The sequence below is a fragment of the Callithrix jacchus genome, chromosome 6 (assembly GCF_049354715.1).
Source record: "Callithrix jacchus isolate 240 chromosome 6, calJac240_pri, whole genome shotgun sequence".
NCBI lineage: Eukaryota > Metazoa > Chordata > Mammalia > Primates > Cebidae > Callithrix > Callithrix jacchus.
The window spans coordinates 6,166,800-6,183,246 of NC_133507.1; the positions used below are offsets into that span (position 1 = coordinate 6,166,800).

The 16,447-nt window shown below is 43.4% G+C and overlaps 1 protein-coding gene across 2 annotated transcripts in view; it reads right to left on the reverse strand.

Moving 5' to 3' along the window:
- Nucleotides 1–12,861, reverse strand: part of CHRNA7 (cholinergic receptor nicotinic alpha 7 subunit) — a 143,743-nt gene extending 130,882 nt beyond the window's left edge. For both annotated transcript variants that reach the window (XM_078375839.1, XM_035303599.3), the window contains exons 1-2: nt 12,729–12,861; nt 12,344–12,483 (exon numbers count right to left, since the gene is read on the reverse strand). Coding sequence is in view for 1 of the 2 variants with exons in the window: in XM_035303599.3 (XP_035159490.1) it covers nt 12,344–12,483; nt 12,729–12,783 (195 nt within the window). In the remaining variant the exon portion in view is untranslated. The remainder of the gene's footprint in view (nt 1–12,343; nt 12,484–12,728) is intronic.
- Between the last annotated feature and the right edge of the window lie 3,586 nt (nt 12,862–16,447).

The following is a 16,447-nucleotide window of genomic DNA, read 5'->3' on the forward strand; positions in this document are numbered from 1 at the left end:
AGGGATCGAGGCTGCCCACTCCTTATGAGAATCTAATAAATGCCTGATGATCTGAGGTGTAACGGTTTCATCGCAAAACCATGGCTCCTGACAGTCTGTGGAAAAACTGTCTTCCACAAAACCGGTCCCGGGTGTCAAAAAGGTTAGGGACTGCTGAAATAGAGAGAGGAACGGAAGTATTTGAAACGATGATTGAGAATTTCCCCAAATTAGTGTCAAACTCCAAACCACACATCCAGACATCTCAGAAAACAGCAAGCCAGACACATGCGGGGAAAACAAATCCAACACTTAGGTTTATCGTTTTAAACTATAAACAATCAAAGATAAAGACAAAATCCTGAAAGAAGACACAGGGGGACAAAAACCCTTCCCTTTAGAGGACTGAAAAGATAAGAATTACATCTGACTTACCAGAAACCACGCAAGTAAGGAGGGAGTAGATTAAAATAATTAGAGTTGAAAGAGAAAGTCACAAATCTAGAATTATTGAAATTATCCTTCAAAGGATAAGAAAAAAAATACATTCTCAGGCAAAAATTGAAGAAATTTGTTACAAGCAGATCTCCCTTGAAAATATGTTAAAAGAAGTACTTTAAAAAGAAGGGAAATGATACAGGTTGAAAGTTGTATCTAAATTAAGACTACCAAAGAAGGAGGAAGTGAAGGCAAAATAAAAACTTTTGTTTTTCTTATTAATTTATCTAACAGATAACAGTCTGCTCAAAATAACAAAAGCAACAATGTATTTTATTATACTTGTGTATATATATCATATGTACATATACACATACATAAGTGTATGTATATATATATACACACACACACGTGGGGAAATTGTCTTCCACAAAGTCGGTCCCTGGTATCAAAAAGGTTGAGGACTGCTGAAGTAGAAAAAGGAACAGAAGTATTTGAAACAATGATTGAGAATTTCCCCAAATTAGTGTCAAACACCAAACCACACATCCAGGAATCTCAGAAAACAGCAAGCCATGTATATAAACACATACATGCACCTTATAAGAAAGATATGGTACAAGGGACAGGAGGAAGAAATTCATGTTATTTTGCATTATAAAGTGCTAGCATTACCCATGAAGTGGAAGTGGTATAATGTAACATGAAAGGTGACTTGGATTCGTTGTAAATGTATATTGCAAACTCTAGGGAAACCACTAAAAAAGTAAAAAAAAAAAAAAAAAAAAGGCGGGGGGAACTATAATTGATACACCAGACAGAAAGGAGAGAAAATATAATCATATAAAATGCCCAACTAAACCATAGAAAACAGAGTGAAAAATAAAAACTGAAATGAAGAACAAGGACAACAAAAAAATCAGTAGCAAATATGATAGATATTGATCCAACGATATCAATGATCACTTTGAATGGTCTAAATGCATCAATTTAAAGAGACTATAAGAGTAGATCAAAAAACAAGACCCCACTGTATGTGCCTACAAAAAAACCCACCCTAAATATAAAAACACATACGAATTAAAAGTGTCTTATGGATAGAGAAAAACATACCATGCTAACAGTAATCCAGCGAAGCAGGGATAGCCATGTAAATTTCAGATAGAGCATACTTCAAAGCAAGAAAAGTTTCCAGGGATGAAAAGGACATTACTTCATGATAAAAAGATCAATTCTCCAGAAAGACATAGCAATTCTTAATGGGTATGTGCCCAAAAATACAGCGTCAATCTAATGAGGCAAAAACTATTAGACCTACAAGGATAAACAGGTAAATCCATTATCACAGTTGAAAACTTTAATACCCCTCTACCAGATACTGAAAGAACCAGCAAGCAGAAAACCAGCATAAACATGATTGAACTCAAAACATCGTCCATCGATTGGATAAAAGCAATACCTATAGTCTACTTCATCCAACAAGAGCAGAATACACATTTTTCTCAAGCTCACATGGAATATTCCCCACATTTGTGCCATAAAATGCACTTTAAAAAATTTAAAAGAAGTTACACGTTGCCTGCAATCAGAACACAAAGAAATTAGAGATCAGTAACAGAAAGATTACCAAAAAATCCCAAAATATGTAAACAATAAACAATAGTCCTTTAAATAATGTATGTTTTAAAGAAGAATTCTCAAGAGATATTAAAATATTTTAACTAAATGAAAATGAAAACACAACTTGACAAAATTCGTGGGATGCAGCAAAAGAAGAGTCTAGGGGAAAATCTGTAGCATTGAATACAATATTAGAGACAAAGATCTAAAAATCAATATTCAAAACTTCTACTTTAGGAAACTACGGAATAAAAGAGCAAATTCAATCCAAAATTAGCAGAGAAATAGTAAAAATTACAGCAGAAACCAACAAAATTGTAAACAAGAAATCAATAGAGGAAATGAACAAAAACAAAATCTGTTTTTTGTAAAACAATCGATAAAATCAATAAGCATCTAGCTAGGCTAAATAAGAAAAAAAAAGAGAAAGGACAAAAATTGCTAATACCAGAAGTAAAAGAGAATACATCATTACAGATTCTATGGGCACTAAAAGGATAATAAATAAATACTATGACAGTTCTATGCTCACAAATTTTATAACCTAGACAAAATGAACTACTCCTTGAAAGACAAAATTTCTCAAAACTCAAACAAACAAAAAATAAACAATTTGAATGGGCCTACATCCATTAGACCCATTGAATCAAATAATAATAACCTTCCAAAACAGAAAGCACCAGGCCCAGAGGGGCTCACTGGTGAAGCCTACAGATGTAAAAAACAAATTATACCAATTATCTACAGTCTCTTTCAGAGTACACAAGCAGAGGAACTATTTCCTAAAACATTCTATGAGGCCAGCATTACCCTAATACAAAAAGCAAATAAAGACAGTATAAGAAACGATAACTACAAACCATTATCACTAATGAACACAGATGCAAAAACGCTCAGCAATCTAGTAGCACACTGTGGTGGCTCATGCCTCCAACCCCAGCACTTTGGGAGGCTAAGACAGGCAGATCGACTGAGTTCAGGATCAGCCTGGCCAACATGGTGAAACCCTGTCTCAACAAAAAATTTCAAAATGAGCAAATCGATCTCAACAATGTACCAAAAGAATTATAGTCCATGATCAAGTGGGATTTATTCTAGATATTCAAGGCTGGCTCGACATTAAAAAGCAATTAATATGATCCATTACATCAATGGCTACAAAAGAAAAATCATGATTCCATCAGTAGATGAAAACAATTTTGGCATAATTCAACTTCTATTCATCATAAAAACTTTCAGTAAATGGAATAGAAGAGGACTTCTTCAACTTGATAAATATATATATATCATTAAGCATGATGTTAGCTTAGGTTTTTTGTATATGTGTGTATATCTATATTTTGCATATGTATATGTAAAATATGTATATGTATATGTATATATACAAAATATAAGTACATATAAATGTAAAAATATAAATATAAAATACATGTACATATATATGCATATTTAGAAATGCAAATAAATTTATATACTTTATATATGTATATATACATATATTTATATACAGATATGAAGATAGTTTCATTTTGTATATATGTATATACAAATATGTATACACACAAAATATATGTACATATTTATATTGATTATGTATTTACATATCCAAAAAAACCATAGCTAACATCATACTTAATAAGAAATTTGAAACTTTCCCATTAAGATCAGAAAGGAGTCAAAGATATCCCCTCTCCCACTCCTTTTCAATAGCATACTGAAAATACTAGCTAATACGAAAAGACAAGAAAAAAGAAATAAAAAGTATTTAGATTGGGAAAACAGAAGTAAGGCTGTCTTTAATCACAGAAGACATGGTCGTCTACTTAGAAAATCCAAAATAACTGACCAAAAAAAAAAACCTCCAGGAGCTAATAAGCAATTATAGCGACTTTGCAGAAGACAAGGTTAACATATGAAAGTAAATGGCATTCCTCCATTTCGGCAATTAACAAGTAGAATTTGACATTAAATCATAACACCATTTAACCCCTCAAAAATTAAGCACTTAGGTATAAATCTAACACAGTGTTTACAAGACCTACATGAGTAAAACTACAAAATTCTTACGAATGAAGGAAGAACTAAATAAAGAGCTATTCTATGTTCATGAATAGAAAAACTCACTATTGTCAATATGTCGGTTCTTCCCAGCTTGATCTATAGATTCAACACAATCCCAAACAAATCCTAGAAAGTTATTTTGTGGGTATCAATAAAGCAGTTATAAGGTTTGTTGTAGATGGAGGCAAGAGACCCGGAACAGCCAACACAAGGTTGAAGATGAACAATAAAGCTGGGGGGCTGATACCATCAAACCTTAAGACTTATGATAAAGCTACAGTGATCAAGACTGGGGTATCGGTGAAAGAACAGACAAATAGATCGATGAAAGAAACACTATTTAGGAAACTAGGGAACAAAAATAGTGTTGTTGGTTTTTGAAAAATTTAATTGCATTTTTTATTGCATTTTAGGTTTTGGGGTACATGTGAAGAACATGCAAGATAGTTGCACAAGTACACACATGGCAGTTGATTTGCTGCCTTCCTCCCCTTCACCCACATCTGGCATTTCTCCCCATGCTATCCCTCCCCAACTCCCTACCCCGCTGTCCCTCCCCTGTTCCCCCCAATAGACCCCAGTGTGTAGTGCTCCCCTCCCTGTGCCCATGTGTTCTCACTGTTCAACACCCGCCTATGAGTGAGAACATGCGGTATTTCATTTTCTGTTCTTGTGTCAGTTTGCTGAGAATGATGTTCTCATTCTCAAGGGATCATGTTTTGAGAGCCAAAAAACAGACCCACATAAGTATAATCAACTGATCTTTGACAAAGACGCACAGGCAATAAAATGGAGCAAAGATAGTCTTTTCAACAAATAGTGCTGCAATAACTGGACAACCACACGGGAAAAGAAAAACGTAGACACGGACCTTACACGCTTCATAAAAACTAACCCAAAATGGACAACCACACGGGAAAAGAAAAACGTAGACACGGACCTTACACGCTTCATAAAAACTAACCCAAAATGGACAACCACACGGGAAAAGAAAAACGTAGACACGGACCTTACACGCTTCATAAAAACTAACCCAAAATGGACAACCACACGGGAAAAGAAAAACGTAGACACGGACCTTACACGCTTCATAAAAACTAACCCAAAATGGACAACCACACGGGAAAAGAAAAACGTAGACACGGACCTTACACGCTTCATAAAAACTAACCCAAAATGGACAACCACACGGGAAAAGAAAAACGTAGACACGGACCTTACACGCTTCATAAAAACTAACCCAAAATGGACAACCACACGGGAAAAGAAAAACGTAGACACGGACCTTACACGCTTCATAAAAACTAACCCAAAATGGACAACCACACGGGAAAAGAAAAACGTAGACACGGACCTTACACGCTTCATAAAAACTAACCCAAAATGGACAACCACACGGGAAAAGAAAAACGTAGACACGGACCTTACATGCTGCATAAAAACTAACCCAAAATGGACCACAGACCTAAATGTAAAGTGCAAAACTACAAAACTCCTGCTCTTTTATTCCCTAGTTTCCTAAATAGTGTAAGACCAATATGACCTTGGATATGGCAATAACTTTTTAGATACAATACCAGAGGCACAATCCATAAAGGAAAGAATTGAAAAGATGGGCTTCACTGAAGTTAAAAATGTATGTGCTGTGCAATACCATGTAAAGAGAATGAGAAAACAAGCTATTGACAGAACAAGAGATTTCCAAAAGACATACCTGATAAAGGACTGTCATCAAAAATATATAAAAAACTCTTAAATTCAGAAATAAGAAACAAAAAAACACTTAAAACTTGGCCAAAGACCTTAACAGACACCTCACCAAAGAAGATATACAGATGGCAAATCAGTTATGAAAAAATACTCCACGTCACATGTCAGCAGAGAAATACAAATTGTAAAACCATGAGATACCACTACATGCCTATTAGAATAATCAAAATCCAGAACGCTGACAGCACCAAAGGCTGACATGGATGTGGAGCAACAGGCGCTCCCATTCATTGCTGGTGAGAATGTAAAACGGTACATCCACTTCGGGAGACAGTCTGTGATTTCCTCAGAAAATTAAACATGCTCTTAGCATACGAACCAGCAAGTGCCCTCTTTGGTATTTACCCAAAGGACTGAAGCCTTATGTTCACATAAAAATCTGCACAGGATGCTTATAGTAACTTTACTCATAATTGCCAAAACTTGGAAGCAACAAGATCTTCGGGAGGTGAATGGATGAGTAAACGGTGCTACATCCAGACGAATGGCATATTATTCAGTGCAAAAAAGGAGTGAGCTATCAAGCTATGAAAAAAACATGGAGAGAGTATAAATGCATATTACTAAGTGACATCAGTCAATCTCAAAAGGCTACATACTATATGATTCCAACCATACGACATTCTGGGAAAGGTTCAACAATGGAGACAGTAAAGGGTCAGCAGCTGCCAAGGGTTGTGGTGAAGGTAGTGATAAAAAGAGCACAAAGAAATTCCAGGAAAGTAGAAATACTCTGTACGATACCATACCTAAAAATCCACCATACCTTCCCCCACTGCCTTCTGGTACATTGCACCATTAGATATTTGCCCACACCCACAGACTGTACAAAACCAAGAGGGAACCCTCTTATAAACTATGGATTTGGGGTGATTATGATGTGTCAATGCAGGTTCATCAATTGTAACAAATATACTACTCTAGTGGGAAATGTTGGTAATTGAGGAAGCTGTGGGAAATCTCTGAACCTTTGAGGGAATGTGTTCTCTTTCCAAGTCCACAAGGGGGCATAGTTTTAGGGGCAAGAACTTCCCAGCATCCTGTCCCCCTCCCATCTCTCTCCCAGAGATTTAACAGTTCGTGTTTAAATTTCTAGGGCTCAGGAAGAGTCAATCACCCCAGCGGAAGTTTAAAGGAACTCCTTTCATTGGTCAGAGGAACTTGGGACGGTGGGAATTTCTCCCAGGATAAATTCCCCTGCTCCTTCACCCACACCAGATTTCCAGCTCCCTGGAATCCCCTCCCACATAGTGGGAGCTCTCTTTCCCCTCTTGGATTTCCCCTCTGGGGTCCCCCTCCACCCAGTGTGGAGGCTGTCTTTCCTCTCCTGGATTCCATCTTTCTGGATTCTCTCATTCAGTGTGAGGGGAGTTTTCCTTCTCTGCTTTTCTCCCCCTGGGAACCCTTCTCGCTCAGTGTGAGAGTGGCTTTTCTTTCTCTCATTCAGTCTGAGAGCTAGCTGTTTCTTTCTCTCTCCTCCTCCTTTTTCTCTCTCTGCCTAAATAAATCACTTTTCTGCAACCCTTTTGGGGTCTGGTATCTATTTCACGAGCGCACTGTGCCGTGGTCTCCTCTCTCATTCTTGAGAGAGTGATAGACCACGAACCTGGAGAAATGTCCTCTCAGGGGAGCCGTCGGCTCCTCTGAACCCCAACACCTTCACCTTACTTTTGTCGTGAAGCTGTAACTGCTCAAAAAAGTAAAGATTTGTTTTTAAATTATAAAGACCAATACCTGATTAGCGTTTTATAATATTTGATCATATTTTGTTGGAGTTGTAGCATTTTAAATAGTGGTTAATGAATGTGAAATCATAAATTTTGCTAACCTAAGCAGAGGGCTACCCAAAGGAATTTGGATAACACATAAGCCCTTAGGATACTGGGCTCCACAGCCCTGCCTGCCATCTTCAGTAGCAAAGCCTAAATGCATGACCACTTAGTTCTACTGTCTTGTGGCTACAGCTTTCAAAAAGCTGAATTTGTATGTCAAAGCAGTATGACACCAAAAAATCAATTTTGTATAATTATGTGTTTTACATTTGTATAAAATTACATATTGGTTCATATTATTCATTTTAAAAACCTTGACTTCTAGACATGCTTCATAACCAATGCATATTTATTTTATGCAAATTGACACTTAGAATGGCCTTTAGATGCATGTGCTCAGGTGACTGACCAAACAGCACAAATAAAGGAGAAATATTATGGAAACTTGGCAGATTACAACCTTACATATGCATCACTTCAAAATGATTTCTTACATATTATCTCATTCCCAGCCCAGTTACAAGCCCAGGAAGTAAATTAATAACCACCAGAAGCCAGAGTATGCATTTAAGAATAATTTAGGCACTTTCACATAGCAAATTTATTGATGTATATTCATGATGTTTATGTACACAGTTACACATCATAGATGGTGTATCCAAAACGTCTCTTAAATCTGCTCCCTTCTCCACATCCCCACAGTGCCCATCCTAGGTCCAACTTCCTTGTCCCTTCCCTTTCTCTCCCCCTCTCTAACCCATCCCACACTCACTGCTCCCAGCATCTTCTGCTTAAACAGAGATCTGGTTACTTCCCTCCTCTGTTTAAAAATCCACCATACCTTCCCCCACTGCCTACTGCTTTATGAAGGGGCCTGTTGAATGACTAGAACAGACCACAGCAGGTCAAACAATTCCTTTGCAGGCTCACGTTGTGCCTCTAAAATGTATGCAAAGTTTTTTCATTCCAATCTATAATTTATACTTGAATTTAATACAAATATCATGGTTTGGACCGTTTCCATTTCTAGGAAAATATGCATGGCAAGCTGGTCTTACAGCTTCCAAAACCCCTGGCACACTGCCTCCTAATGTCCTCAGAGATACCCAGACTAGGGCCAGGTGAAATGTAAACTTGCAGAGGAACTCAGGACACTTCACACACTGCAACCTACTGTTCCCCAGACTCATTCTGCACCTCCTACCAAAGAAAAAATCACAGCCTCCCCGTTGTAAGGTGTGCTTCTAAGGCATCATTCTTACCAAAGGGTCTGTCAAACTATCGGTAGTTTGGTCAGTACTATATTGGTCTCTTATAATGTCTCAAAAAACACAACACATTAAAGTTTCTGAGAAATCTTGCAGCCCATAGTGAGGATCCGCAGGTTGCCAGTATCCCACAAAACACACCCTGCTGAAGGTGAGCTGTCCTCCACTGCTCTTCAGTCTCTCCTCAGCCTGTACCCATTACCTGGGAAGGATTTCCTACTTTCAGTGGCAAACTCCTTCTCATTTTTAGAACTCTAACTACTATCTCTTTAAAGCCATTCTCAGCTGCTCCAGTTGGGAACAATGTTTTCTGGCACTTTGTGTAGATATTTATGTTAAATGTCATCACATGTAGTAATTTTGGATTTACATGCTAACCTCCCTAGCCAGATCGTGAGATCTCTGAAAGAAAAAATAACCCCTCATTCATCTGTTATTTCTCAGCATTTGTCAAAGTCCACAATAGGAGCTCAATAGCATGTGTGGAATAAACTGTTAAAGGAGTAAATGATCTTTCACAAAAATAAAACATGTAACATCATATGCTATCTCCCTATCACTCCAGTGAGGAATCTATGCTGACAAAAAAGGAATCAGTAACAATATTTGGGAGGAGGAAAACCAACTATTGTGGTTTCTAGACAAGCCCAGTTAAAATGGGCAACAAATGTATAGAGAATTTTGCCATAGGAAGCCTTTACGAGAACCATTGTGTCTCTGTCCAGAGTGCTGAGATTTCAGCTGGAAAGACCTGGCTCCACTTCAAAAACCCGGCAGAGCCAAGTAAGGCTGCAATACAAATGTTTGCATATTTCGTTATGTCTGATAGACTTCAACTTCATCCAGGATCTCAGGAAAGTCACATTAAATTAGTTACAATTCATCCAGTTTAAATAAATTAAATGACTGTGTTCTGCAGAAGTTACCAAGTCTAAAGGAAGCAGCAGATGAAAGACAAAAGGACTTGCCCAATGTTGGTTTTCCTCAAAGTCCTCCCTCTAATCAGAGTGACCTTGGGCAAGTGACCACACCTTTCTAGGCATGAACTTCTTGACCTCTGAGTTGAGTAGTTACATAATTAAGATGGAGCAGACCTTCAGTGAATCACCAATGTGTGGTAAGCACTTTCTCTTATTTAATCCTTCCAAATGTCTCTGAAGCAGGTATTATTATTCTCATTTAACACATGAGAAAACAGGGCTTGGAAAGGTAAGATAGTTTGTTCAAGGCCACTCCCTGAACACACAGCACTGACTGGCTGGGAAATTCAATGTGTTCATTGAATAGCCCACCCTATGGCCAAGGTGGGAGAGAAACTTTCTCCCGCCCCGGTCCTATGACCTCTGGCTGCTGACAGCCTTCTTCACATGCATTTCCTAAGGACACTGGAATATCATTGACGCAAAGTTCCAATTTGCTATTTTTGTAATTTTCTAACATGACAAAAGTTGTTATTTTTAAATGTTCATGTGGTGTAACAGTAACTTATGCCTAAACTACTCCTAAGACTCAACACTTCTCATAATAACTTGGTTTCCTAAGAGTCTCTTAAAGAAGCAGACATGCCCAGAAAAAAGCCTGCAGTTTCTCCATGAGTGGTCCCTTCTCTAAAAGGGGCTGCTGTAACCTTAGCAACCTTAGGAGCCTGCCGTACTGATTCCTCCTCTTCCTCTACTGAGGGGCTACTGCGTCATCACCCCCATCCAGGCAACACAGGGATACCCACTCCAAGGGAGGCAGCTGTGGAGCAAACACAAACAGTGATGCAGCCTGGCTGGAGCTGACCCTGAGCAAATGGGGGAAGAGGCAGGAACAGTCCCTTTCTCACCTGTCATACACCACTTGCAGAGTGTGTCAGCTCTGCTACCTGGTCCTTTCTCATGTGGTTTCTGCATGAAAATGACCATAATCACATATCTAGCTTTAAGGTCCCTTCAAACTGTTTCCATATTCTTTAGTTTATCACAGGGGCTGACAGGGTACTACAGTGTCCATTTTATTAACAAGAAAGCCAAGGCTCAAGATGCTTAAGACACTTCCCTAGCACCAGCCACCCAGAAACCAACAGAGCCAGAACCCCCGAGGGTCCCAAATACAAATCCTGAGCTCCTTAAAGTGAGGAGCTGCTCCATAAACAGCAACTTTTGCTGTTTTGCAACCCAGGAGACTGCACCCGCCTTCCCCTACAGCTCTTCTGTCATAGCAACTTTTCCGCATCATCGCATACACAGTCAATATGTTAAAGCATGATTCTGCCTGTAGGAGGAAGTACACATTTGAGGCGAGTGTAGTATTGGAAGGGAAGCAACATACCACAGCAATTTTAACAAGGTTAAGTGATACACCATTCATCAACATGATAGTGAGGGTAACTTTATTTGTAGGATTATATCACCTCTTATCTTACCCTACTTTGCCAGGTGGCCCTTAGCACTCTTTCTTTTTTAACCAGGAATTGTGGTTATTCTCTCACCTCTTTCCTACCATGCTTTCCCTCCCAATGAACATCATCAGCCCTGTGCCCACCCTGCCCCACCCCAGGGTGCCCCATGATAGAATCCGATACTCTGTGTAGACAAGACACCAAACTTATTTATGATGAATTAAACACTTGTGTGAAGTATTTATATCGTATGGAGAATATACCAATGAATATTGAATAACCAAAGCACCATAGAGGAACAAAAGGCAAGTTTACACAGATTGGCCAACTGAAACAGGCACTAAAGGCTGCAAGGCAAGAGGCCCATGGAGCTGGTGGCAGCTGCCTGGAAGGACAGACACGTGTATTCCTGGTGGGGAGCCCAGAGTCCTGAGAGCAGGACTCCAGGTACCTGTCCTCCCAGGAAGGCAAAGCATGCCTATTGCTAGGATAGGGGCGCAGTGAAAGCTCACAGCTGCCTGTCTTGCCCTCTGCCTGGACAGATTCACCAGCTGCAAAGCTCAGAGCCAGGCCCCATCAAAGAAGTTATATACCATAGGCGGCAGAAAAGTCTAGAAGTGGCTAAACTGACACCCAATGCTGGACTGCATGTCAACACTTACACCATAAGGGAGACTAAAAAGTGAACGTCACGTGTTCTTGCCATTGAGTCCCAGTTCAGGATGCTTGAGTTTCTAAACTGAGGGAAAGGCAGGACCCAAGTACCCACGCACAGGTGGCCGGGGTGATGGAACAAGCTTCACCAGGTCCCTCCTTGGCGGGCGGGGAGACCGAGGACTGAGACACTCGAACTGAGACACTCGGGAGAGGGCAGACTGGGAACAGGCTCAGAGCATGGCCCTGCCTCACCTGGGGCCAACTGGGGTGTCCCAGCCGAGCTCCCCGGCCGGCCACCGGACTCTTTCTAGAAAGCCCCTCAGAGCCCAGGGAGGGGAGAGGGCAGCCCTGGGCTCCGAGGGGCTCACCACGTCCATGGGAGAGGCGGGACTCACCACATCCATGATCTGCAGGAGGCTCAGGGAGAAGTAGACGGTGAGCGGCTGCGAGTCATTGGCCACCGGCCTCTCCAAGGGGTTGTAGTTCTTCACCAGCTCCTTGTACAGCTTCCTCTGGAACTCGCCTTGCAGGGACACTAAGGAGAGGAGACCCGGGCAGGGGGCTCAGGCAGGCCGGCCAGGGGGGTACACCCACGCCCCCCTGCCCGCGCCCCCGCCGCCCACCCGGTGCAGCCCAGACAAGCAGCCCCCGCAGCGCCCCCGCTGCCCTCGCCTGCGGCGGAGAGACCCCCAAACCTGGCCCAAGCGCGGGGCCACAGAACCGCCCGGGATGTGCCGGGATCCCGTGGAGGAGTGGAGGGCGGGGAGACGGCGGCTTTACCGTGCAGGAGCGACGCGGCCAGCGCCAGCCAGACGCCTCCCGGCGAGCAGCGCATGTTGAGTCCCGGAGCTGCCGAGCCGGCGCGCCCCACGTCTCGGCTGTCGCCCGGGCCTGCGCCTGCGGCCACGGAGCCGCCTCTCCGCTCTGCTCGCGCGCCTTTAAGGAGCCGGGCGCGCGCCCCCGCCCCTCCCGCCCCTCCCGCCCCCGCGCGCCTCTCCACGTGACGAGCCCCGCCCCCGCCCCGCCGCCATCCCTCCCTCCCCGGCCGGCGTTTCGGCGGCCACCCGGGGAACTGCAGGCCCGGGTGCGAGCGGGAGGTTCCCCGGGCTGGGTACGTTCCGGGCGCCACCACCCGCAGTCTCCACCGAGCGGGCTCTCCGCCTCGCGCCTCCAGCCAAGCCAGGGGCTGCCCAAGGCCGGGCTCTGCCTGTCCCTTCCGCTGTCGGTCCCCCTCAGCCCGCGCCCGCTCTCAGCCAGAAGCTGCGCCGGGCAATCAATGCCTCGGGAGCAAGCCGGGAAGATTCTGGGGGCCGGTCCTCCAGGACGCCCTCCTCGTGACGGCGACGGGGACCAGAGCGCCCCGAGGAGGCCCCCTGCTCCCGTTTTCCGCGAGCGTTTGCCCGGCGCCAGTCAGCAGCCAGACTCGGCCGGGTCCCAAGTGCTGGGGCCCCCTGTGGGGGCGGAGGGAGGCCGCCAGCGTGTGATGGGATTCCCAGCGGTCACCTAACGTGTGGCTCGTCCTTTTTGAAAGGAGACTAAACAGATGGAAAAGTTAACTTCTAACTCTCTGCCGGAGGCACAGCCAGAACGTGCCGTTCTCATCTCGGCTCTTGCGAGCGAGCGCACTGGGATAGTTAACGCGGAGGAGAGGTCCAGGGAGTGCGGAGGGTCGTCGCCGAGGGAGAGGAGACGCGACTCTGGAAAGGGAGGGCGGGAGAACGGCCCCGAGGGGCGGCTTCCTGGGAGGCTGGAGCTCGGTCCCATTTGCTGGCGCCTGCGTCCGCGTAGGGGGCGCTCCCGCTTTCCCGCCTCCCCAGCACCGCAGCTCCCGCGAACCACGCAGCGGCAACGCCTACGTTTTTCAACGGCCTGAAACCAGGGGATCCTTTTAAGACTCCACGAACTAGGGAAAGGCTCAGCAAAAGGTGACTGAGCTTGACTGTACCCCGGTAGCAGGCACGGAGGACTGAGCCCAGGTCCTTGACTTGGAAGAAGAATGAAGTGCATTGCCCGTGCCGTGAAGTGTCTTTTTTTTTTTTTTTTAATTGAAATCTTTTTATTTTTTTTTTAAATTTTTATTGGATTTTAGGTTTTGGGGTACATGAGCAGAGCATGCAAGACAGTTGCGTAGGCACACACATGGCAGTGTGCTTTGCTTTTCTTCTCCCCTTCACCCACATTTGGCATTTCTCCCCAGGCTATCCCTCTCCACCTCCCCCTCCCACTGGCCCTCCCCTTTTCCCCCCAATAGACCCCAGTGTTTAGTACTCCCCTCTCTGTGTCCATGTGTTCTCATTTTTCATCACCCGCCTATGAGTGAGAATATGCGGTGTTTCATTTTCTGTTCTTGTGTCAGTTTGCTGAGGATGACGTTCTCCAGATTCATCCATGTCCCTACAAACGACACAAACTCATCATTTCTGATTGCTGCATAATATTCCATGGTGTATATGTGCCACATTTTCCCAATCCAGTCTATTATCAATGGGCATTTGGGTTGATTCCAGGTCTTTGCTAATGCACCCGTGTTTAAACAAATGGCCAATACAGGCTTTCATAACTGCGGTAAGGGCCCAGAGGAAGGAGGATTAGCTGTTTTTGGAGGGATCATAGAAGAGGTGACAGCTGAACTAGATTCACCTCAAAGGATAGCAGTGGTTCAACCAGGAGAAAGGGACGCCGGGGTCCCTGGAGAGCAGACGGGCGGGCCCTTAGCTTCATCTGGCTTCTGAGTGCCCCCAGCACCTCCGGCAGTCCGGACAGCACAAAGCAGGCCCTTGGTGAAGAAATTATCTACAGGGGATTAGTTGTTGGTAAAGAGGGAATGACAAGAAGGGAACTAAAACCCAGTAACAGAGTAGAGAAAGCTCATGAAGGAAGCATCAGTTAAAAGATTCTCGCCGGGCGCGGTGGCTCACGCCTATAATCCCAGCACTTTGGGAGGCCGAGGCGGGTGGATCATGAGGTCAACAGATCAAGACCATCCTGGTCAACAAGGTGAAACCCCGTCTCTACTAAAAACACAAAAATTAGCTGGGCATGGTGGTGCGCGCCTGTAGTCCCAGCTACTCGGGAGGCTGAGGCAGGAGAATTGCTTAAACCCAGGAGGCGGAGGTTGCGGTGAGCCGAGATATCATGCCATTGCACTCCAGTCTGGGTAACAACAGGGAAACTCTGTCTCAAAAAAGAAAGAAAAAGATTCTCACTGGCGCATCCCCTCCACTGATCATGGGACTGTAACATTCTGTCAAGTCAGCACTGAAAGTGCCTAAGAGCCCTGCCTTCCCTTCTAGAACAGCATGAGCCCATGGGGCAAGGGAATTTATTTTTCTTGAGTGTGGCCATTGGGATCACATCCCTGAAACCAGAGCTGCTTCCTTACCTACATTGCAGCCTGTAATATCAGAAACCTATCAGTAAACCATTTTCAGGTGGGATAAACAATTCGGAAACATTTATTTGTCCTTTCTTCTCTGCCAAGCACTTGGAGGACCCACAGGTGCAATCCAGTCACTCAGCTCACGACGGACAACTGCTGGGAGTGTGGAACGTGAACCTCAGTCTCTCCTGTACCATGAAGTAGGTCTGTGAGTTTGGCTGTATTGACTCCCATCTATGGGACTCAGGTTTTTTATTTGTGAAATGAAAAGAGTAGGACATTCTCGGAATAGAAGTGACTGGACTATGTAGATTCTACCCTCACTCCCGTTCCCAACGTAAGAAAACAGTGATTAAACATAGCAGGATATGAATACTTGCCTGAGAATACTAAAAATATGGGTTCTAAGGGCAAGAGGAAAATCGTGACACACTCTCAGGAGGTAAGGTGACGTTGGGCTTGGGGCCTGTGAGAGGTGGGGAACTGGAATGGAGATATTAACATAAATCCAGAAACTCCCTCCAATGAAAAAAAAAAAAAAAAAAAGACCAGAAAACTAACCAGTAGCCAGGAAAGTGAAAGGATGCATGTTTTCTACTTAAGCTCCGGATAGGGGAAAAAAGATAATTACATATTTAAAAACCAAAAACTGCATCAGGCTTAGGCATGGAGTCCAAATGTGTATTACATGGTTTAGGATTCAAGAATTCCTCTGGAGGAAGATTTAGTAACTTTACACACATGGGATTCCAAAATGCACCTCCAAATCACAATATTCATGAAAATAAGTTCCAAATAAAAAATGTAACCCATTCAAGGAAGCAAACTCTACCTCATCCTAGGATATTGTCAGGGAGGGAAAGTCAGTAGAAGAGTCAACAGGAAAATGTGTGCCTCACACTTTCAGACAATAGAACACTGAAAAACAAACTATAAAATTTGTGGCTGGGCGCAGTGGCTCATGCCTGTAATCCCACCACCTTGGGAGGCCAAGGCGGCTGGATCATGTGAGGTCAGGAGTTCAAGACCAACCTGGACAACGTGGCGAAACCCTGCCTCTACTAAAAATACAAAAATTAGCTGGGCATGGTTTCAAGAGCTTGTAATCCCAGCTACTCAG